Source organism: Saccopteryx bilineata, chromosome 6, assembly GCF_036850765.1.
Source record: "Saccopteryx bilineata isolate mSacBil1 chromosome 6, mSacBil1_pri_phased_curated, whole genome shotgun sequence".
In the NCBI taxonomy this organism is placed as follows: Eukaryota; Metazoa; Chordata; class Mammalia; order Chiroptera; family Emballonuridae; genus Saccopteryx; species Saccopteryx bilineata.
In genome coordinates, this window is record NC_089495.1 from 130,302,988 (window position 1) to 130,327,343 (window position 24,356).

The 24,356-nt window shown below is 52.6% G+C and overlaps 1 protein-coding gene across 4 annotated transcripts in view; it reads right to left on the reverse strand.

Annotated features, from left to right (window-relative positions):
- The window catches only part of PRKAG2 (protein kinase AMP-activated non-catalytic subunit gamma 2), a 200,514-nt gene that overhangs the window by 72,524 nt on the left and 103,634 nt on the right, over window positions 1-24,356 (reverse strand). For 3 of the 4 annotated variants that reach the window (XM_066237433.1, XM_066237432.1, XM_066237434.1), the window contains one exon: window positions 7,165-7,382. In XM_066237433.1, the coding sequence (XP_066093530.1) occupies window positions 7,165-7,382 (218 nt within the window). Of the gene's footprint in view, window positions 1-7,164; window positions 7,383-15,665; window positions 15,766-24,356 lie in introns of those variants that run through there. The other variant, XM_066237435.1, reaches the window with a different exon arrangement.

Genomic DNA, 24,356 nt, shown 5'->3' on the forward strand with positions numbered 1-24,356 from the left:
TATTAATAAAAACTTCATAATTCCGAACACAGACGGTGAACCAGACTTGACCCATGGGCCCGAGGGTGCCAGTCCCTGCACTGGGGATGTTATGTGCACCATGGGTAGACTGAGATGCTCGATTTATGCAGAGATGGTCGGAAACCATGCTGAGAATATTGATTTCGGAGCCTCTGGGAACCCTGGCAAAGATGATCTCATGTGACCCTCACACCATCCTTTGAGGTAGACATGACCTTCCTAGAACAGAGGTGTGGGTACAGAGGACTCGAAGGTTTAGGAACTTGTAAGTCCCTTCATCAGCATACTTCATGCTCACCTTACACCCATCTTTTTTTGTTAAATGAAAAGCTCTCTGGACCCTTCTCTGCTACAGCCCTGAGGTGTATCTCCTCTTCACACCAAACTTCTTGATAAAAGCTGTCCATATTCTCTGTCTGTTCTTTGCCATCTCAGACTCACCCGGCAACCTCCTGCCAGCTGGCTTCTGCCCCAGCTTATCAAAGTCACTATCGGTTTCTGGAACAGAGATACATCTGGCCTGTTACATACTGAGGTGATTGATGTCTTTTGCGCTGAGCGAGGGAAAAAAGATAATCGCAGTACCTTCCACCTCCCAGGAGAGCTGCTCTTGTAGATGACCCGGGCTCAACTCCAGTGACCATCCCAACTCCATGTGACACCGTATTTTTAACTACTACCTCTTGCCAGTGAAGGCAGAAATGTCGAGAGGGATCTGGAAGAAGTGGCCACTGTCACAATGGCCGATTTAACCACGAAAAGCGTTGGCCCCATCATCCAAGACAGCAAATGACTCAGCCCTGGAAATGGATTTTTTTACCCAGATTTGTGTCCCGATGATCACAGCAATGCAAGTGCATGCTCCTGGGACCTGCAGAACTTTAGAAGCAGATCCCCATCTGTTAGGCTGTAACCTAAGAGTGACGGGGTGGGAGGTGCACCTTGACCCTGAAACTCCAGGGTCCCAGTTCTATTGGCCTTACCTCCCACTGGGACACCCTGGAGGGCAGGGATGATTTCAACTGTCACTGAGCACCTGATGCCCAGTACACAATAGGGTCGTAGGAAACTGTTGCATGAATGATTTCCTGGGAGGGGACAGAGGCAGCACATTTATCAAGTTAAAAAAAAAATCTGGAGGCAAAAAGATCCAACATCCTTTCTTTGGAGCTGAGCTATCCGGGGGGGGGGGGTGTGTGTGTGGGGGAGACAGAACAAACAAGAACCCTGAAGACCCAGGCCCAAGCTCTCGTCAGGGTCACTGCTCCGACTCGGGCTCTATCTTCCTTCTGATCACTGAGTCACAACACTAATGGCCCGGGAACACAGGAAGGATGCCAAGGACAATACCTTTCCTTCACAGCGAGGAGAAGTGGGCTTCTCCCCGTCTCCAATACACAAGCAACACTCCATCTGCCCTTGGCTGTCATAATAACCAGTCCCCATGGCTCCAACTCCTGGACCCGATGTGAATTTTTTTTCCTCCCAAACTATTTTTAAAATATCTCATCTGTTGAGAGGAATGAACGATGGGGCTGTTCCTTGGCCATTTCTGGGCAGGGAGTTTTAACGTGGAGACCTTATTGGTAAGGTGACCAATCATCTTCCTTTAGGGAGGACAGTCCTTCTTTTGTAAGTTCCGTCCTCCCTGGAAAAGTGTCCTCCTACATGTCCTCCATTTTGATATTGGAAGACTAATCTGTAAATGTCCGTATTTGATCAATGCAGGGTTGATCCATTGCGTGTGATGTGACGTATTTGTATCTAAATGAGTACTTTTTTCTTACAATTATTATTAAAAAGTAACAGGCATGTAAGCATAATTACAATATAAAATATTACAAATGTTTTTATTATGCATTTATATTATAGTGTATTGTTGCAATGAATAAAATGTTTATTTATGATATTGTTTTTTTCAATTTATTTTTGTCCTTTTCATTGTAAAAAAGTTGGTCACCTGATTATTAGGTTGTAATTTGATCTTTTCAAATGGTGAGACGGGGTAAAAACAGTCTTGCATATATAAAATCTTTAACTGCTCCCCAGTGTTAGGCGATTTGAAATGTGTTTAGATTTTGAAAGGGCTTTCCTGTTTGTTTTTTATCCTTTAAAAAAAAAGATAATTATATTCCAAATAACAATCTTGAAAGATGGGTTAGCGATTTCCTTCCAAATGGTCATACTAGGAAAACTAGGAATCTTGGCAATGGATTCAATAGAAAGATAGCCATGTTGCAGAAAAAAAACACCAAAGTTCATGAATCCACTGAGTTGTGTTACCTCCCCACCTACAGGATGAAACAAGTGTTAGTTATTTTTTGACATATAATGAATCACCCCCAAAGTCAGTGTCTTGAGATAACAGCAATAACTTATAATCTGTTATGAATGGAACTGTGTCCTCCCCCCAAATTCATATGTTGAAATTCTAACCCCACCCCCAATGTGACTAGATGTGGAGATAGTGCCTTTAAAGAATTTACTAAGGTTAAGTGAGGTCATGAGGGTGGGGACCTAAGCCAACAGAACTGGTGTCCCTATAGGAAGAAGAAGAGACTATGTGTGTGCATGGAGGAAAGATCCGGTGAGGAAACACATGACAAAAAGACAGCCCCCTGACAGAGAAAGGCCTCAGGAGAAGCCAAGCCCACCAACACCTTAACCTTGGACTTCCAACCCCCAGAACCCAGAGAAATACATTTCTGTTGTTTGAGCCACCCAGTCTGTGGTGTTCTATCACGGTGGCCCTAGCAGACTAATGCGTGATGTCTGTAGTGTCTGTGGGCCAGGACATTCACGTGCAGTTCCACCGGGCTTTTCCAGCGCAGGACCTCCAACCAGGTCTCTCAGGTATTGGCCAGTCTACTGCATTTGACAGCCCCAGTCACCACCTCCAAGGGCGTGAGACACAGCGGAACGCGCTGCTTTTGCAGCGGTGACACGGCGTTTGCCTGATTTTTTTGCCTGCTCTCCTGGGGAATCAGAGTCCTCTTCCTCTGTCCCTTGACTGTCCACGTTTTCCTGGCTTTCTTCTCACCTATCACACATTTCATCTGCTATGATGGCATCAACAGAAACTACTCTGATGACTTTCAAATGTTAATAGGCAGCTCCAGATGCATAAATCCAGTTGTTCTCCTTCAACCACCCTCTTTTTTTAAGTGAGAGGAAGGAAGATAGACTCCTGCATGTGTCCCAACTGGGATCCACTGGGCAACCCCCATGTAGGGCCGATGCTAGAATCAACTGAGCTATTTTTAGTGCCTGATGCACTAGGACCAACTGAACTATCCTCAGCACCCAGGCTGATGCTTGAACCAATCGAGCCACTGGCTGCAGGAGGGGAAGAGAGAGAGAAGTGGGAGAGGGCAGAGGAGAGGAGCAGATGGTCACTTCTCTTGTGTGCCCTGACTGGGAATTGAACCCAGGATGTCCATATGTGGGGAGGACACTCTATCCACTGAGCCAACTGGCCAGGACCAATTGCTCCCCTTAAATGTCCTACAGACACCTTATTGTACCACCATCACCTATACACACACACCCCCTACATGCGCAAATACACACACGCACATACACACTACACAAATGCACAGTCTGCTCCTCTTCTCTTCTTCCTCTGTTTTCTCTCCCAGAAAATACAACTACATTCACCCAGTTTCCCAAGGCAAGTCCTCGGGAATTCTCCTTTGATTCTGCTCTCTCTCCCACTGCTGCTAACCCATCACGACATCCCAAATCCCCTTCAGTACAACTTCTTAAACAGCTCTTTCCTATTTAACACTGGCTCCCTTCTTTCCACTTCCAGCTGCCACCAGATCCTCATCATTTCACGCTTCATCTCACCTGAGCTCCCATGCTACCTGCGTCCGATCCAGTTTCCACACCCAGCCGGAGGGAGTGTCCTAAGACGCGAGGCTGATGACGGCTCTCTGTCACTGAACAACATTGCGGCGTCCTTCCCCTGGAGTGGGCTCCTCCACTCCCTGAGGCTGGACTGGGCTGTCTTCTCCTGTAATAACTATCTGGCTTCTATTATATATACTCTGTTGTCGCCACTTCCCTGTCTGCATCTCCCAAATGGACAATGGATCCTTCCTTCATTCAATTGGTTATTAGCTATATATTAAAAACACTTCCAGGGACAACATGTTGTAGATCAAGTGACTAGCACATGTCCCTGCCTCAGAGACTGACTCACATTTGCCCCATCATCTTTTCCTAGCACCACTGCTGGCTCATTCATTGCTTAATAAGTATTTGCTTTGCCTGACCTGTGGTGGCGCAGTGGATAAAGTGTTGACCTGGAACACTGAGGTCGCCGTTCGAAACCCTGGCTTGCCTGGTCAAAGCATAAACGGGAGTTGATGCTTCCTGCTCCTCCCCCCTTTCTCTCTCTCTCTCTCTTTCTCCTCTCTAAAATGAATAAAATCTTTAAAATAAGAGTATTTGCTGAGTAAATAAACAATAAAATGAGACTGTCTGAGAAAGGCCAATCAATTACCCTCACCCCCTTTTCCAATTAGAATAAAATTCATGGGAACAAGTTTTATAAAAGTGACCTCCGTGGTGGTCAATGCTTATGGAAAGTGTCTTTTTATTCCGAAAGGCTGAAGTAAATGAAGTCGACCACTTTTCAGGCTGACGGGTATTTTAAAACCTATCTCTGTCCGTTAGGTTGCCTCACTGACCCCCAAGCAGGCCCCCGCCCACCCACTGCTCCCACGCCACGGCCTCTTCCTTCTCCATCCTTCGCACACTCATTCCCACCCCAAGTCATGGCTCAGTTTTATTTCTGCAAGGATCTCTGCCTGTCCACTGGTTTAAACCCTACCAATGGCTCAGGCTCGCTCAGTGGGTGCCACTGCCGGGAAGCCCTCCCTGCTCTGAGTGGACTGCACGGCACAGCTTCCCTCCCACGGCAACTTGGTTCCGCTGCTTGTCCCCATTCAACCCACTTTCTGCATTTGCTTAACTTTCATCTAGTGTCATTCTGTCCCCACGAAGACTGCCAGTCCTCGAAGGCAGAAACAATAGCTTGCATTTTGTCCCTCAGCACTTAAAAAAAACAGCACCCTGGAAAGCATACAGCTAATAAAACAGCCACTAAGTGGACAAGGAGAACAGTCACCGTAGGGTCTCTGCATTGTGATAGACACACTGTCTTCCTTCCCAAAGATAATAACTGTTCTGTCTGGACTGTGGTGTCCCCTGCCCCCCACCAAAAGCGACGCTGCCACCTTAACCTCTGATACCTGTGCATGTTTCTGTATTTGGAAATAAAATCTTCGCAGATGTCACCAGTGAAGAGGAAGTCACACTGGGCCCTCATCCAAGACAACTGGTGTCCTTATAGAAGAGGAAGATGTGGACACAACAGATACAGAGGGAAGACAGTTGTGGAGGAGGGAGGCAGGGACGGGAGTGAAGCTGCCCTCAAACCCAGGAAAGCCTGAGCCCACCAGAAGCTGCAAGAGACAAGGGAAGGGTACTTCCTCCAGAGGCCTTGTAGGGAGCTTGGTACTGCCAATACCTTGGTTTCAGAACTCTAGGCTCCAGGGCTGGGAAACAGTAGCTTCCTGTTGTTACAAAGCCCCCAGTGTGTGCCACTTTGTTTTCCCAGACCCAGGAAATGGAAACAATGGAATAAAAGAGTTACATCTGAATGGACTGATCTTGGTGTTATGGTTCTCAGGTCTGTTTGGGGCAGAGACCTAATACTGAGGTAGAGATCTAATACCGCGTGTCTGCGGTAGGGAACATGGACCAGGCAGGTGATCAGGGATCGAGTCCATGCATCTGCCCATGCAGGGCCCACCATGTGGCATGGTAGAGGGCTCCTTCCCTGAATTCCCAGGAACCTTCCTTCGCAGGAAGGAGCAGAGACAGCTGCTGCACCCCTACCCTGCCTGGAAAGCCTCACCTTCTCCAGAACGCTTCCTGACTCAAACCATGTCAAACTTGAAACCTGAAAACTCTAGACTCACATGCCTATTTTATTTTTTTAAGTGAGAGGAGGGAAGACAGAGAGATAGACTCCCACATAAGCCCTGACCAGGATCCACCTGACAAGGCCCCTAGGGGTCGATGCTCTGCCCATCTGGAGCCATTGCTCTGTTGCTTGGCAACTGAGCTGCTTTAGTGCCTGAGGAGAGACTATTGAGCCATCCTCAGCATACGGGGCCAACTTGCATGAATGAGCCATGGCTGTGGGAAGGAGGGAGGGAGAGAGAGAGAAAGAGAGATAAAGGGAGTGGGAGAGGTGGATAAACAGATGGTTGCTTCTCCTGTGTGCCCTGACTGGGAATCGAACCTGGGATACCTACACACCGGGCCGACGCTTTACCACTGAGCCAACCAGCCAGAGCCTGACATGCCTATTTTTTTAAAAAAGCTTTTCTTCTGCTTTTCCTGGGACTTGTTACTTTAGTCTCCCACTCAAGAGGCACTCAGACAAGACATGTGATGACTGCTGTTTTAAAATGAAGCGGAGGCCCTGGCCGGTTGGCTCAGTGGTAGAGCGTCGGCCTGGCATACAGGAGTCCCGGGTTCGATTCCCGGCCAGGGCACACAGGAGAAGTGCGCATCTGCTTCTCCACCCCTCCCCCTCTCCTTCCTCTCTCTCTCTTCCCCTCCCGCAGTGAGGCTCCATTGGAGCAAAGATGGCCTGGGTGCTGGGGATGGCTCTGTGGCCCCTGCCTCAGGTGCTAGAATGGCTCTGGATGCAACAGAGCGATGCCCCAGAGGGGCAGAACATCGCCCCCTGGTGGGCATGCCGGGTGGATCCTGGTCGGGCGCATGCGAGAGTCTGTCTGACTGCCTCCCCGTTTCCAGCTTTGGAAAAATGCAAAAAAAAAAAAAAAGAAAAGAAAAGAAAAAAAATAAATAAAATGAAGCGGAATGAAAACAAAATACTAGTTTCTGGTCGTCCTAGATGTGACCATGTTTCAGGGCATTTCCACCTGCCTCCCGGGCCCCCCCTTATCCATGTAGACAATAACAGCTTGCCTTATGGAGCTGTGACAGAAGACACCACACGTGCCTTATGGAGCACACAAGCCTTAGCTGCAGCTGAGCACACTCAGACTCTGCCCCCCCCCCCGCCCCCAGGGCCAGGGCCAGGCTCAGGCCCAGACTTACCGTTCTGGAGGGAGCGTAGTGAGTCGGTGATGCAGCCAGAGGCCGGGCTGAAGTCTGGAAGGAGGCCGGGTAGAACCTCTGGCCTGTGTCCAGAGGGGACGAGGAGGCATGGAGGCGGTTTTCCAGTCGCTCGGGCTCCTGCTTATAGGATTCCAGAGGGAACGAGTGCTGCTTGGTCACCTGGGTGGGCGTTGATGGCGAGGAGGAGAGGCCCGAGGCTGAGAAGGGAACCACACAGGGCTGTCAGGCATCTGACCTGCTGAGAGGCGGGAAGGCAGGGCAAGGTCCCCCACCTCCCAGGGCTGAAAGCTCACAGGGCAAGAAGCACAGGATGAAGTTTCTAAATACTGGGAAGAGCTTTTATAAGCCGATTTCTAATCCCCAAGAGTGAGCTGTGTCCAGAGATGGACGGGGTCTCCTTGCTGTGTGCGTTGGCCAAGGGGAGGGGGGCGCTCCAACAGTTCAGACATTGTTTGGGTGAGAGTCCCCCCCACACCCACACACATCAGATGCTGTTTCCTTCCGTTCAAATACTGTTCCATCCCATCCTCCCCTACAAAGCATGGTGCCGAGAGCCCATGGAGCGGGGCTCATGGTATCCTAGTGACAAGACAGAGGAAAGCCCATAATGCCTTCCACGGGGGCAAAGGGTAATGCTGCAGATACCACAGGGCAGCAGATGCTAAGGACCAGACAAGGCAAGCTGTTATCGTCTACATGGACAACGTGAATATTGCCCCTGTGAGTTGGCAGTGGTGAGACTTCACTGGGAAGGTGTGTGCTGGGGGGGGGGGGGGACTTCAGGGAAGAGGTGGGACTGGGAAGTGGCCTCGAAAAGTGACGACTGAGATGGACAGGCACCAAAAGAGGCTAGCAGGACAGAGAATGCTCCGTCTACGCTGTCTTTTTGCAGGTCTCCGAACTTCAGATATGAAAGGCCTCCAACTCCAAAGGCCCAAACGCTTTGAGAACATTAGTTTTTCCCCAAAGGTCTGGAGCAGCAAGGTCTGCTTTGAGGTGGGGCTAGGAGGGGTGGGGTGGGAGGGGGAGGGGAGCAGGAAGACACTGAGGCTTAGGAGCTCCTCAGGGGGACACAGCGAGGGGGGGCGGTGGCGTCAGGCAGGCAGGACGACAGAGCAGGCACCTGGCACGAACCCCAGCCCTTCCCCAGGCCAGGCTCCCCGTTGCATGGCGGCACCAATGCTTCCCAGAGATGCCCACAGAAGGGCCAGGAATGAGGTGGCCAGCCAAGCTCGGAGGGGGTGGCTCCAGCCCGTCACAGTGCTGTGCGCGGGGGGGGGGGGGGGGGGGGGGGGGGGGGGGCTGGGTGGTGGTGGGGACTCCCATGCTGTTTGTTTGTGGAGCCTGGACACCTTCCAGGCCTCAGGCCCCAGGTAGGGGCATGCCCACCAGTGATTCTCCCAGTGAGACAGCCCTCAGCCCTCAGCAGGGCACCAGCCTGGCTCCTCACAGTGAAGCCCCAGTGGCCAGTTCCCAGCGTCACCATTGAGCAGATTTTATGGTTCATTCTCCCAGCTCTTGCTCTGGCCACTGGACACAGAGGCTTTCCTGGGACAGGTGGGGGGTGGGGAGGCCGCTCGGCTTTCTGGTCCAGGGAGGAGCAGACCAGAGCAGGATGGGGTGGGGGCCGTTTAGAGGCAACTGCACCCTACCAGCCTGCGAGAGCCCCTTGGGCAGAGCCTGTCTTGGGGCCTCAGTTCTTCATGTAATGAGGATCCTGTCCCCAGTGATGTCTGGTACAGTAAAGCACCCACATCTGTCCTAACTGAGGGCGAGCTCTAAACCAGCCCCTCCACCTTGACCGTGACCTCACTTTCTGACTTACCCCTCGCCTATGCCCATGCCCACACAGGAATTCTCAGAGGCCCTAGAGAAAGTCTGTAAGTACCTCTGGCGGGAGCTATCGCAATTGCACATGCTCACATTCCTCACTGCAATTGCAATTCCACTGCTTCTGGGAACTTGTTCCACAGACATGTTTGTGCCATTGCTAAATGGTGAGGGTGGAGAGGTGGGCATGGAGGAGGGTCGTCCATTATTACCATAGCACTTTAAAAAGCAGAGATCAGAGGAGGCAGTGGTGCTTGACCACAGGAAGAGGTTAAACACACAGTGGTGGTGGCGCGTCCACACTGATGCCCAGGACTCTGTATCCAACGCAACATGCCCGTCGCCCAGTGGGTGAGAAAGAAGGCAAACCACAGGGTCATCTGTAGGAATGATACATAGTATAGTTTCCAAAACAGGGAAGGAGAATAGATATAGGCATGTATCTATATTCTGCCTGCCTGTCTGTGCCGAGTGGTGTCTCTGGGAGGAGAGGCAAACGCTGCCAGCAGATCCAGGACCAGCCGGCGGGGAAGACGTCCATCATGCGCCCTTTTCTATTTCTCAACTTTTGTATGGTGGGAATGTGTTACCCATCCAGAAAATTGCCTTCTTTCAGTCACAGTTCTGCTTTTGAGCAAGACACTGGCTAACATGGTTTATCTAAGCGCCTCTGGCCTCCCAGCAGCCGACCCACTGTCTCTGCAGAGGTCCATCTCCAGACCAGACTGAGGAGTGCTCCGAGGGCAGGGCCTGGTCTTCCGGGGCTGGCTGTCACCTACAGAAGAAGTGCTGCCTCCCCATTTCAACGACAGGTGGTCTTCCACTTACAGCATTCTGTGCAGAACCAAGCCCAACCACCGCCATGTAAAGGGACATTCGTAGCGGGTGGAACCCCTGGCTTATTCTCTGGGGACAGGATGTCCACTTCTCAAGTGTCAGGAATGAAAGGAGACTAGGACTCAGCAGCTGGTCACCTAAGAGGGCTCTTGACAGCACAGACCATAGCTTCCACTGTCCCGCGGCCCACCAGCCTGTGCAGGTCATCCACATGGCGTGCTGACACGATCCCAACCCAATCCCCATGACGAAGGGCAAGAGAGAAGCAGGGTGCCCAAGGCACGTGGCCCCAGACAGCACCCTGCCGGACTGCTCAGTATGCTGAGGAGATCAAATGGGCTTTTCGTTGGGGGTGGGGGATGGGAACAATCTGTATCCAGTGGAACGAAATGACTTCCCACTGCTCTCCAAAGAGCTCCTCCTCTCTCTGAAATTTTTTCCAAGTTTAGAAGATGCTTCCATTATTCCATGGGGCCTCCCTGCCTCCCCTCTGCTCCCTTCCCAGAGCAGGTGATTCTGTGGCCCATGGAGGGAAAGGGAAAACTGTGGGGGAGGGGACAAGGAAAATGACGCCTGAATTAGGAGTGTGTGCTGTTTAGGGTACAAGGGCAGAGCCTTCTCAGAACCAAAAACACACGCCCTCCCCCCATTCCTGAAATGGCTCTCAGAGGGGTAGCGTAGCATCTTGCAGTACCATCTTTTTTGTGTGTGTGACAGAGACAGAGAGAGACAGGGAGAGGGACAGATAGGGGGCAGACAGGAAAGGAGAGAGATGAGAAGCATCAGTTCTTTGTTTTAGCACCTTAGTTGTTCATTGATTGCTTTCTCATATGTGCCTTGACCAGGGGGCTACAGCAGAACCAGTGACCTGTTGCTCAAGCCAGTGACCTTGGGTTCAAGCTGGTGAGCCTTGCTCAAACCAGATGAGCCTGCATTCAAGCTGGTAACCTTGGGGTTTTGAACCTGGGTCCTCCAGGTCCCAGTCCGACGGTCTATCTACTTCTCCACTGACTGGTCAGGCTTTTTTTTTTTTTTTTTTTTTTTAGAATGCCTCACTGTTTGCAAAGGGTTCTCAGACACTCTTGCTCCATTTGCTCCGCAAAGCCACCCTGCAAGACGAGGTTGGGGGGGTAGGTTGACACCCGCTTTCCAGGTGGGGACACTGGTGGCTGGAGACGTGACTCATCCCTGGCCCTTTTGGGAGTGAAAGGCCAACGTCACACCTGAACTTGAGTGTCCCGATGTCACATGCTGAATTCTCTGGCCGGGATTAAACTGGGATACTGGACTGCTGAGAGAAAGCACGCAGGGACTTTTGGTCACACTCTGGGTGGAGGGTGAGTGCAGGGTGGGGAGGGTGGGCTTCCTCCAGGGGGCATTTCTCTCCTGGGTTAGCCAGAAAGACAAAGACGCAGTCAACAGAGAGGAGACTTTTATCCACATTTAGACTTTTTTTTTTACACCAGTGTGTATGTGTGCGTGCGCGCGTGCGCGTGTGTGTGTGTGTGTGTGTGTGTGTGTGCGCGTGCGTGTGCATGTGCGCGGCGGGGTAGGGAAGGGAGTGTTCTTATGAAAGGGAAATGGGGCAGATGAGAATGATATTGCTAAACTTTAAAAAACTATATCGGTATCATAATTCACATAGAGGAAATTAAAGCAATGCAAACACAATTCTCCACTGCTTTTAAGGAGGTCAATTTATCCCTCAATTGTAGGTCCAATCTCTCAGGAAAACCCTGATTCTGATCAGCAAGCGCAGGCATTGAGCGGGGAGTATGACAATTGAATGAGAGAGTCTGGTTGGGGAAAACGGGACAAAACGCAAACCCCAAACCCAAATTGACCATACCACACAACAATAAGCATGGAAAGTCCTGGGCAACGCCAGGCGGGAGGTGCTCAGAGAAGGGCAGAGCCCTGCCGTCCAGCATGGGAAACCCCCTAGGCATGAGAGAAAATCCCAGGCCTTCAGGGAAAAGGAAACAGGTCTGCCCCCAATAGGGGACCGGCCGCTGGGCCCGGAAGGATGGACAGGTATCCCACTGTGTCCTCCTGAGAAGGCTCTTCCCCCTCTTTTGCCTCTTAAGGACCTTGTCCAGGAAGGCCGTCACCTCTGAGAGGACCAATGCCTTGAATTCTTTGTAGCCAGCAGCCAGGACCAGTGAATGGGCTCACTGAGGGGACAGAGTCGGCTCCTGGCAACCACACAAGACAACAGGCAAGTGGCCCCAGATCCTAGGGAGCCAGGAGCTCCTGACCTCACAGGGCCAGGCTGTGCTGGCATGAGCTGTGTCTGGAGAGAAGTGGGTGGCGGGGGCTGGGGGGAGAAAAGAGAAGAGGGAGCCCCTGGAGGAACGTGAGCAGTGGCCAGCGGTCTCACCACGAGCAGCCATGGCCTCAAGCAAGCCAACCCCGCGTCTCAGTAAAAAATGAACCAGGTAGACCAGAAGGCCATCTGGCACACACACATGCACACACATACATATGTATATATACATGTATGCATTCCTCCTCTCCCCATAAGCCCCCCAACCTCCACTTGGGCAGCACCAGCCTTCTTCATGTATGTGACCTGAAATAACAAGAGAGAGAAGGACATTTTCACCTTGTTTCCAATTTCAAAATGCCCTTGCAAGATGGCTGTTCCAAGAGGCATGGGGCGAGAAAAGCCCATTGTCAGTTGGCGCCAGATGAGGCATTTGCTTCACTGCAGTCTTTATTTTTATCTATCTATCTATCTATCTATCTATCTATCTATTTATTTTTCCAAAGTTTGAAGCGGGGAGGCAGTCAGATAGACGCCCGCATGCAGCCCACAAGGATCCACCCAGCATGCCCACCAGGGGGCGATGTTTTGCACATCTGGGGTGTTGCTCCATTGCAACTGGAGTCATTCTAGTGCCTGAGGTGGAGGCCATGGAGCCGTCCTCAGCGCCCGGGCCAACTTTGCTCCAATGGAGCCTTGGCTGCGGGAGGGGAAGAGAGAGACAGAGAGAGATAGCAGATGGGTGCTTCTCCTGTGTGCCCTGGCTGGGAATCGAACACTGGACTTCCATATGCTGGGCCGACGCTCTATTGCTGAGCCAACCGGCCAGGGCTTATCTGCAATTTTTCAAACCACCACTAGTAATAGGTACAAGGGGCTTGTGCCATTCCTAACTTGGGAGGGGTAGCGACAAGGCTCAGAGGGGTTGGTGGCGCAGGTGGGGTGGGTCACATTGAAACACAGTTAGGGAGCAGCAGGGGTCTCTGCTGCTGAGGAGCCGTGCCTCAGAGAGGGACATGGGAGGGGACAGAAAGCCCTGGGCGATACAAGAGACACACGGGGGGAGGGCATCCCCACGGATGCAGGGGGGGGTGCGAGGCCGAACCTGCCCACCACACTCTGTTTTGCAGAGGGTGTTCTTTCTCAAGGCGCAATCCACTCTGCTTTGATTCTTACCCTGCCCATCCCAGCTCCCCCTGTGCCTGAGTAACCACTGCGCTCACTGCCTGAAGCCCGGTTCCTGGACCCCGGGGCTCATGCCGCCTGTAGCCAGCTTTCCCTGGGCCCTGGCCCCTTTTTAGCTGGCTGCTTCGAGACTTTGTTCTGAATGTGCCAGGACTGCTATCTCCTGAGAGACATGGTCCCAGCGTCCCCATCCCCCTACCCCACCTAGGCCCCCTTACTCTCTGGGGTGCAGGCTCTTGACTCCTTAACTCCTGCCTCAGGACTGGCCTAGATGGCGGTAAACATCCCTCTCCCCAGTGGCATTGGTGGGGGGCCATCCCTGAGCGTGCTACTCTCAATTCACGTTATGAACTTGGAGTGAGATTTCCGGGCTACAAGTTTGGCTTACGGACTCTTATACATGATCTGCTTGACAGTCCTTTTTTTTTTTTTTTTTTTTTGTAACAAAGACAGAGAGAGAGAGACAGAGACAGAGACAGAAGGGAGAGAGATGAGAAGCATCAATTCTTCATTGAGGCATCTTAGTCGTTCATTGATTGCTTTCTCGTATGTGCCTTGACCAGAGGGCTCCAGCAGAGAGCGAGTGACCCCTTGCTCAAGCCAGCAACATTTGGGCTCAAGCCAGCGACCATATCGTGTCTATGATCCCATGCTCAAGCCAGCGACCCTGTGCTCAAGCTGGTGACCTCAGGGATTCAAACCTGGGTCCTCTGTATCCCAGTCCGACGCTCTATGCAGTGCGCCACCACTGGGTCAGGCTGCCTGATGATCTTTTAGAATTGAAACTATTCAAAACATGCTGGAGAAGTATCCAAAATCATGGGGGGCAGGGGGAGGGAATGGGAATTAGGCAGAGGCTCACTCTCCCCTGGCATTTGGGAGAGCTGTGCCCCCTTCATGATCATCTGGGGCCCTGGGCTCAGCTTCATGGCCCCCAGCGTGACCCCAGATCCTCACTAGGACCATAGATAAAAGCAACCGAGCCTTTGGATATTGCAGCTCAGTGGCAATCCTCGGAGAAGAGAGGAGAGAAAAAGCTCCCTGTTGCTTTTGTAAGAGAGAAAGAGACTGATTGTAGAACAATCTGTTTCCCATATAAAACTGTTTCTGAAAAACGACTGTGCTAAGGATTCTCCAGTGAAAGGGAAATTGCTCGGCCCGTCCCCTTGGGCGATGACACTTCTTGCGGAACCATGAAAACAACAGGTGCGTTGTCTGGTACCACAGAGATGGGCCTGGCCCAGTGATGACTTGAGTAGTTAGACCTTCCCTCTCCCCCACAGGGCGATGTCTCTGTGCCAGGAGGGGATCTCAGACCCAAATTCACAACCATGAATGTGGCTGAGAACGCACAACCACAGGGCAGCAGGTGTCTGGAGTCACAGGTGGGAGGGTGGGACCCTGGGACTACCCCTGCGACCCTAACCACCGCACACGGGCCCTCGTGGCCCGCCCCCAGCCCCTTGCCCTGGGCAGGTACATCCCGCTGGCTGGCGCAGGAGGAACAGGGTGATGGGGGTGGCAGAGAGGCCATGACTCAGGCATGCCGGATTTGGGGAAGGCGGAGGAGGAGCCGAAGTGACTGTAGGCTCCCTCCTGGGTCGGTGAGGTGACCATCATTTCCTGTGAGGACACAGGGAGCACGCTAATTCACAAGGAGAGCATAGAGTTTCCTACTTGCAAGCTGGTGCCAAGGTGCCCAGTGGGCAGGGGAGGGCTTTCTTGAGCGGCCCACAGGGGAGGCCCAGAGTATTTCTGGGCAGGTGATCTCCTCCTCTACTCTACCTCCCCCCTCCCCCCAACAGTGGCTTGCCCTGCTCAGATAATACTCTTCAAGCCAGGACTAGACTTCTATGCAAGTTCAAACAAGTCTTTCTAACCTTGATCTCTCCGAGATGCCTGTTTATAACACAGCATTGTTCATGCAAATTGTTCCTGCAAAGCCAGCCTGTCCAGTGCACACAGGTATTGCTGTGATACAATCACAGGTCTGGTTTCAGGGGACATGTGGAATTAACCCTGCAGACATGGGACGGGGCGGGGGGATGGTCGAGACTGGGGACCTTGGCACTGGCCTCCCCTCTCAGTGCCTGGGACGAGGCTCTGTCTCCTGCCTCATCTGGAATTTCTAGGTGTCCATCATCTGCTTATTATTCTAGCTACTGGAAAATTCCCCAGAAACTAGGGAAGGACAGTCCTTCAACGTTTGGGCCCAGGACCCTTTGGAATATCTGGTAAAACTGAACCACTAAGAAGCGTGGACACACAAATGACTCTCTTTTCCTGAAATAACCTCAGGGCATTTCTCCACTCCCCAAAACGCCAAGTTTCAAGAATGTGAGTTCCGAAAGGGGTCTCTAACCTTTTCCATCGTTCTGATTGCCACAGGGTGGCCAGGATCCCACTGTGTCGGCTGCTACCATTCGCTGTATCCACACCGAGGGACCCAGGATAGAGGAATACAGAACCTGAGATCCAGAAGAAATGGACGTGTTGGCCAAATCAAGAGAAGGTGATGAGCACGCCGGACCAGGGACCAGCGCACCAAAGTTCCCAAAACGCGCCTTCTAAAATCTGAAATCGTACCTTGAGTTCTTTCTGTACTTTCTACTATTCAGGCTACCTGAATCCCTGAGAACCTGGATGATAGCATCCCCCCACATCCCTAAGAAGGGTTGTGAGCCACTGTCCCCTCCCCAAGGTATCCTGGGTCCTTTAGTGTGTAGGTACCATGGCATGTGGAACCGGGAGCACAGTTTCCAAACCTCTACTTTGGAAGCAGGAGGAGGAGGAGGAGGAGGAGGCAGAGCAGGGGAGATGGCTTGTGGGTCAATGTGATACCCACTCACACCCAGCACTTGCCTTCCTGCTGGGTCCCTGTGGGCCAGGTGGTAGCTGGCAGCCAGTCCCGGGCATTCCCTTCCAGGGGTGCCGGCTGCCACAGGAGACCAGGGCTCTCCTGTGGGTCTGTTGACTCAACAGATCACCTGACATCAACCGCCAGGCCCTCTGGGTGTGAGGTGCCCGGGAGTCAGGACTGAGTGAGGGTGAAGGCGAGACCAGGGAGGCCTGGGACCGGGAAGACGTCTCGGCCCAGCCTTTGCCCCAGCACTGGTTTCTGTGAGGCTGTTCTCCTCACTCACTTCCCGAAGAGTAATAACAGAAGACAACCTCCCACCTGCACGTGTCCTTGTGCTTTGGGGAAAGGAGTAACAGCTCCAGCAGAGGGAGCCAGGAAGAGAACCATTTTTCTAGGGAGCTTAGAATCCCTTACCTTCCAGCATCTGACCTACAGTAACCACCACTGCCTGAGCTTGTTTTATGGGCAGGGAGAAGCCAGCCCCATCTCAGCATAATTTCAGGGTTTGGAGAGCCTTCCACCCCCTTCTAAATACCTTACCTGCTTGACCGATCTCTTTGATGACTCTGTCCTCTCTTTTGGCATGCTCTCGTTACCTGAAAGGCTTTGTGCCCTCCTCACCTTGGCCAACCTACTGAGGTTGGTCTGGATAACATGTCCCCCACATGTGACACTGCAGAGGGGCCATCACCGGGCAGGAAGTATGGGCAGGATCCCCAGACTTGGGGGTACCAGTTAGCACCCTCTGCCTCTATGCAATTTAATTTTCTCTCTGGTCTCCCTCCCTGGGTTTGCAGAATCATGTGTGATACGTGCTATCAGAAAGCTGTGCGCATAGGGTGAGTGGGTTTCTTCCCATCTACCTCTGATCCATCCCGTACTTTCAGCATCTGTCGCTGGCCAAGTTCATTTTCGTGAAGCCTGCTCTGGTCTCTAGAGCTAATTATTCCTGGGCTGTACGCGCCTGGCATGTCCCAATGACTCTAAAATTACAGCATGCCACAGTGACTTGTTTACGACCATCCTGTCTCCTCCACTGAGCACAAGCGGTAGCCGGACACATCCTGCTCCCACAGGTGGAATATTTGCCATGCTTATGAGGAGGCACATACCCTTTCCACAAAGTGTCCAGTGAGCACCATCCATGAAAGAATGAATGGGAAAATTGGGTTTTGTCAACCCTTAAAACCGAAGGTCTTCAAAAGATACCGTTCAAGAAAATAAAAAGTGACAAGTGACAGGGAGAAAGTACGGTATTTGCAAAAACACGCATGTGACACAGGACTCATACCCAGAAGGCACATACACCTCTCATAACTCAGTAATGGGAGAACAAGGAAGGCAACAAAGTAACCGCACAAAAGATCAAGTGAATACTTCAACAAAGAGCACACCTCTGCCTCCAACAAGCACAATGGAAAAAGCTCCACCCACCCTTCAGTAAGGAGGGAACTGCACATTCATACTACAACAAGACACCATGACCCACCCACCCACCCGTTAGACTGGCTAAAGGTTGAAAAACTGACAGTATCAAGTGCTGACACGGACATGGAGCAGCAGAAACTCTCCCACGTGGAGGATGGAAACCCAGAGTGGAGCAACTGGTTTGAGGGAAAGAGCTTAATGGCTTCTTCTGAAGCTTATCCATTGATGGCTACCAGTGCCGCAGGCAGGAGAAAGGGAAACTGATCCTCGTGCAAAAAAAAAGCCTGATGCAAATGATGATCGTGGCTTTCCTCGCAGTTGCCCCAAACTGGAAATAACCCAAATGTCCTCAGGCTGGCTGAATTCATAAGTAAACCGGTGTGTCCACAGAGGCATCGTGCTGAGTGAAAGAAACCAGACCTGAAAGGCTATCTACTGTATACAGGAGCAGTCCATTTCTATGATGTTCCAGGAAAAGCCAAACAGTAGGGGACAGAAAAGTTACAGGTTGCCGGGGGCTGAGGATGTGAGGAGAGACTATGAGAGGACATCAGGGGATTTTGGGGGGCATGATGGATATGTGTGTTAAAACTCACAGAACCAGATGCTAAACTGAGTTGTTTTTTTACTGTATATGAACCCTGTACCAATCAAGGTGAGAGTGGGGTTGTCTGCAGGTCCTGAGCTAACCAGCCTTGAGCTGTGAGAATGGAGGGGCCAGGCCTTGAGACTCCTCAGCTCTGGGGCCCAAGACTTGCTCAATTAAAAATAGCAACCAGCAACACCGCTCCCTGGCCTAAAGGTCATCACAGGAGACTGGATGGAGCCACTGCTGCTGAGCAGGAAAAAGGAGTGAGGCCTTGGCTCCAGGGTCCCTGCGGCTAGGCTCAGACACTGTCCTCCTCTGATCTAGGGAGGGAAGGGGCTGGAGGGAGTTCAGAGGTGTCAGGCTGGAGGAAGGGAATAAGGTCTGCAGAGTGGGCAGGGAGAAACCGGTCCAGGGAGGCCCCCACAGACGGGCTCACCCAGCCCACGGCCTTGGACAGGTCGGTGAGTCATGTCTTCTGCATGGGCTCCTGGCGTAGGTCTGAGGACACAGGAAGGCCATCACTATGGAAAGCTGCCCAAGGGCAGTGCAGGGGCCCAACCCAGGCCACCAGGAGATTGTGGGGCTCTCATTGGAGCACACAGAGGTTCCAGAGCAAAGGTCCAAGGGTGAGGCCCTTGCCCAGTGGCCACTGTCCTAGTTCTGCAAGATGGAAGATAAGATTCCCCACCCCTTTCTCGGCTCCCCCTCCCTGGGGGCTCCCCTTTGCTGGCTTTGTCCTCAAAGCTACTCCAGACTCAACAGTGGAGGGGTCGGTACCACTGCGCATGGGCAGAGCCTTCTCCATTTTAAAACACTGTGGCAAAATATAGTGTTTTAGAAACCTGTATGTGGACTACGTGAATATTTATTTATTTATTTTTTTAGTGAGAGGCGGGGAGGCAGAGACAGACTCTGGCAGGCGCCCTACCGGGATCCACCTGGCAAGCCCACTAGGGGACAATGCTCTGCCCATCTGGGGCCCTTGTTCCATTGCAACCGGAGCCATTCTAGCACCTGAGGCAGAGGCCATAGAGCCATCCTCAGCACGGAGGGCCAACTCACTCTAACTGAGCCATGGCTGCAGGAGGAGAAGAGAAAGATAGAGAGAGAAGCAAGAGGGAGAGGGGTAGAGAAGCAGATGGGTGCTTCTCCTGTGTGTCCTGGCCGGGAATCAAACCCAGGACATCCACAAGCCAGGCTAACGCTCTACCACTGAGCCGACTGACCAGGACACATAAATACTTATTAATCTCCAAAAACCAAGTTAGTAAAAATTTCTGAATAACCTAAGGAGTTAGTCAGGACTGTCTCTCTTTAAAAAAAGGGTTTTTTTTCAATTGTGATAAGATATACAGAATATATATATCATTTTAACCATTTTCAGTGCACAATTCAGTGGCATTGAGTATGCAAACATGAACTGTCCCGCGGCTCCTGCCCTCTGGTGCCTAGCATTCTGTGTCTGTGACTCTGACCACCCTGGAGACCACACATCAGCAGAATCCCAAAGTGTTTGTCCTTTGGAGACTGGTTGTTTCCACTCAGGGTAAGTTTCATTCACGTGGTAGCTTGTGTTAGAATTTATTCTTTTAAGGTTGGGTAAGAGTCCATTGTATAGATGGACCACAGAGAGTTTTCTTTTAAAATTCCCTCCTGGCTCTCCTCTGGCTCTGCTTCTCCTCCAACAGCTCCTCCCTGCAGCCCCCCAGTCCCTCCACGAGTCCCTCCCTCTGGATGCAAAGGGCCCAGAACAAGGAGCCAGGTGTTCGGTCCATACACCATTCCTATAGACTTCTGGGGACACCTACTCTGTCCCTCTTGGCCAGAATCCATCCTTCTGAGCCTGTGCCACGGCTTGGCCCTTCTTCCAGGCTCTGGGCCTGTGTGGGATGCCGGGCCATGGTCACAGGACCCTGAATGGGTCACCAGGCCTACAGTGGAGGGATTCCAGTTTTACATTCCTTGCCTTCCTAGAGCCAAGTTTCCGATGTGCTAGCTGAGAAACCCTGCCAAGGGTAATGTGACATTTACATGACACCTGGTGAGGCTGCCTGCAGTGACATAACCTGCGGAGGGAGGATGGCGGGGGTGTCCCCCCCCCCTGCATAGAGCCGGCAGCTGGGCACAGTCTGATGACTTGGTGTTGTGTAAATTAAACCAGCAGTCACCTGCTCCTCCGTGTCTCTGCCTCACCAGCTCCTTCTGGTGTGGTCACAGCATCACCAAGCTGGCCCCCTCTGCCTCCAGCTCTTCGGCTCCACCTTCCTCATAAAAGCCATCTGAGAAAACAGCTACCAACTCCCTGGGGAGGGCACGGCAAACACCCCGTGGTGAATGATCTCAAGGGGGCTCCTAGGGAGGACCAGCCCCTCACAGCAGGAGTCAGCAGAACAGGCCATTCCGTGGACTCGTTCAAGCACGAGCTGCCCGGGGGCTCCCTGAGGGTCAGCCTAGAGCTGGACACTGTGCCCAGGGCTGGGAGCACACTGACAGGATGCATGGCCTGCCATCTCCCAACTCTCGCTGTAAGGACTTTGGGAGCCAAGTCCTAGGCCCGCTGCTCACTGACCCTCTAAGTCCACCACTGAAACAGAGCACACCTGAACAACTCCCTCATGGCTGCCTCCACCAGGGTGCAGGGCGCCCCCGCGCCCAAAGCCACAGGCTACATCTCCTTGTGGGGGGCGGAACAGAAGCTATAAGGCTGGGTGCTGGCCTAGCCCTCAGCCCTGTGTGCAGACCCACAAACTGTGCCCATGGGTGGCATGGCTTGGGGCCCCTATGCATGGGTGGAGACAGCTGGCCCTCACCTGCCAAACGTTCAGCACAGCAAGAACAGTCTGAGGTTCATCTGGCGGAAAAGTAGATGCCACTCTGTGTACCCACAGCCCCAGCTCTTTGGGGACTTCTTCCTTCTCCTCCTCCTCCCCTTCCCCTGTCTTCCCCATTCAGGGTGTGGCTCTGATAGCCTCAGTCACAGCTAATGGGGCATTCAGGGAAAACCTCAACCCACTGGGGCCATCTCAGTGCCACATGTGGCAGCCTGCAGTGTCAGGGGGAGCACAGGATCCCCCAGCCGGGCTCCAGGGCAGCGTGACCTGATGGGACCTTATTGTAGATGTTAACAGTGTCGGCTCTGGTGACCTGGGGCAGGTGGGAAAATGGGGAGGGGGCTTAGGGGGACAAAGCTCTGCCTCTGTGGGGCCGTGATCGTCTGGGCATCCTGCTGGCTATCACCCAGCTCTGAATGCCATCACGTCTGCTCTGACCAAGAACAAAGACCTCTCTTCCTTGCCTAAATGTCTGATGGCTAAAAGGAAACCACTGACCTCAGCGACAAAGGGTGACCAGAGCCCTGTCCCTTCCCTAACCTGTTCCCCTGTCATCATCCAAGTTTCAAAAATGGTTGAAGATGCGGGTGAGATGGGGCGGGTGTGACCTCTACTCTCCTTTCAAACCAGATGAGAGAGAGCCAAGCTCAGAAGGCAGGACAGGACGGGGCAGCCTGGAGGGACAGTGATGGAACAGGAGCCAGCCCATCCCCATTCCCGAGCTGGCTGAGGGACAAGAGACACCCAGGCCAGGGGAGCCTGGGAGCAAGCCGGCAGCTCTGGTCAAGCCCTGGTGGCTACCTGCAGGCCCAGCCACCCCCCTCATCTGCCACAGATTGTTCATGAGATAAACATGGGCTCTGCCCTCAGGGAGTCTTGGGCAGAGACGGGCAGTGGAGCCAGGCAGGTGGGCCATCACGTCTGGGTCAGAGGGATCTAGATAGTCCAGGTGCTGGGGGCAGTACAGCCTGTGGTGGTGGGGTGGGGCTCAGGGCATGAGGACAGCTTCAAAGGACAGCAACAACCTGGGGAACCCAGTGTGTGTGTGTGTGTGTGTGTGTGTGGTGTGTGTGTGTGGTGTGTGTGTGTGGTGTGTGTGTGTGTGTGTGTGTGTAACCGCATGGCCTGGAGTGGTCAGAACAAAGTGGGCCTCCTGCTGTGGCCACTGGGGCAGGCTCCTCCCCTCGCTTCCCCCTGAGAGCAGACTAACCTGCATTCAGCATGAGACCTGAGACACCAAAGGACCAGTTCTAATGACGGCCTGGGTAGGGGTCCCCACTCCCCCAAGAAGGCTGCCATCTTCCCCGAGATGAGGATATAGGTGGCCCCATACCAACAAGGGTTTGGTCTCAGCCCCCTGCTGAGAAAGAGGCACTGGGGTTACAGCCCCAGAGTGTGTGTGTGGGGTGCTGGCAGCATTCCTGATTCAATGGGGCTGACACAGACAGCATCTCTCTTCAACCTTTATCGTGGAGGAAGAGGTAAAAGGAGGTTCCCTTTCCATGAGAGATGCTTATTTATTTTTTATTAAGGAACAGCCAAGAAGGGGCTTTCCAGAGTAATTTTTCTTTGAAATAATCAATCCACAGGACAACGTGCATTGACTGGGTACCACCGCACACCAAAGCGTTTGCAGGGAGATGTGTAAAAAGGGCAGGAGAAACAGATCCTGTGCTTGGAACCAGGGACTATGGGGTGGGCCGAGGAGACAGAAAGAAATGCATCAGCCCATAAAGTCACAGTGCAAGGAAGCATATGATTAAGTATGCAGAAATCCTGTTGTGAAAAAAAGAAGAGGTGTTCATAAATAAATGAAAACTGGGTAAGACGAGAAGGCTGGGATGCAGGAGAGCCAAGTGCTGGAGGCGATGGGCAAGGGCAGAGGGAGGGATGTTCTTGGTAGAGGCTGGCCTTTGAGAATGATTAGGATTTAGCTAAGCTGGCAGTGCTAAGGGCAGGGAAGCCAGAGGGTGGTGGAGGGGGACAGGGGCCTGCTGCCACAGGCTGTCACAGATCAGTGCCCCGAAACTGCAAACACAGTCGGCCTCAGCCGGAGAAGGGGAGCTGTGCCTGCCAAAGTTCTGCCGCATCCAAGATTAATGGTCCCACGGAATCCTCGCAGTGCAGTTCTGAGCAGAATGGCTTTTTCTTTTTTCTTTACAGAAACAGAGAGAGTCAGAGAGAGGGATAGACAGGGACAGACAGACAGGAACGAAGCGAGATGAGAAGCATCAATCATTAGTTTTTCATTGCGACACCTTAGTTGTTCATTGATTGCTTTCTCATGTGTTCCTTAACTGTGGGCCTTCAGCAGATCAAGTGACCCCTTGCTCAAGCCAGTGACCTTGGGTCCAAGCTGGTGAGCTTTTGCTCAAACCAGATGAGCCTGCACTCAAGCTGGCAACCTCGGGGTCTCGAACCTGGGTCCTCTGCATCCCAGTCCGACACTCTATCCACTGTGCCACCGCCCGGTCAGGCTGAGCAGGGTGGCTTTTGTCTTAGTGTTTAGGTAGGAAAGGGGTCACCTATATAAGTCATTGCAAAATATCTCCTTCTCCCACAAGGGGAATGTGGGTATGTGTGTGATGTTCAGCACGCCCCTCTGAGGCACCCAAACATTTTACGTTGAATGAATGAAGCATCTTATTTGTGAGGCTCTGTCCTGGGTGCTGGGAACAGTGAGAAGAGGCCCAGCCCTCAGGGAGCTAGATTTTTAGACCCCGGCAACTAGAAGAACGGGCAGAGAACCAGCCACAGGGCATCCCCCAGAGCTTGTGAGATGCACAGATGCCCAGGTCCCTCCGAGGCCCACAGAATCTCCACCTGCCCTTCAGTGACTCTCATGCAGGTTAGAGTGAGACCCCAGCTGCAGGTTGGCTGGCTGTTCAGAACAGGAGTGAGAATCAGATCGCCCGCTGGGACCTGGGAACATGGCCTCACTCTTGGAAGTGGGAATGTATCAGTGAGGACGGAGCCTCTGCATTTCTAACAGTTCCCAGGTAACGAGCTAGTGTGGGAACCACTGGGAGGGCCACTGCTAGGGGTTCTGCAGGAGTCTGGGACTACCATGGCTTTGTGCATGAGCAGAAGCCTGACGGTGGCTTCCCTGCATGGCCATGCCTTGGTCCCTCACTCTCCATGCCCATACCCCCAAAGCAGGAACAGTCTGGCTTTGTGCCCAGCCCCCGCCAACCCTCCGTACTTGTCCTGCCCACTTTGGGACCAACCATGTAAACTGCCTGGGAATCCGAGGACAGTCATGCAGGGGGCCCCGGCGTTCCACGCACACGGGGCCATGGAGAATTAAAAGGCAGCCCTTGTTGAGCCAACTAAGACACAAATGCA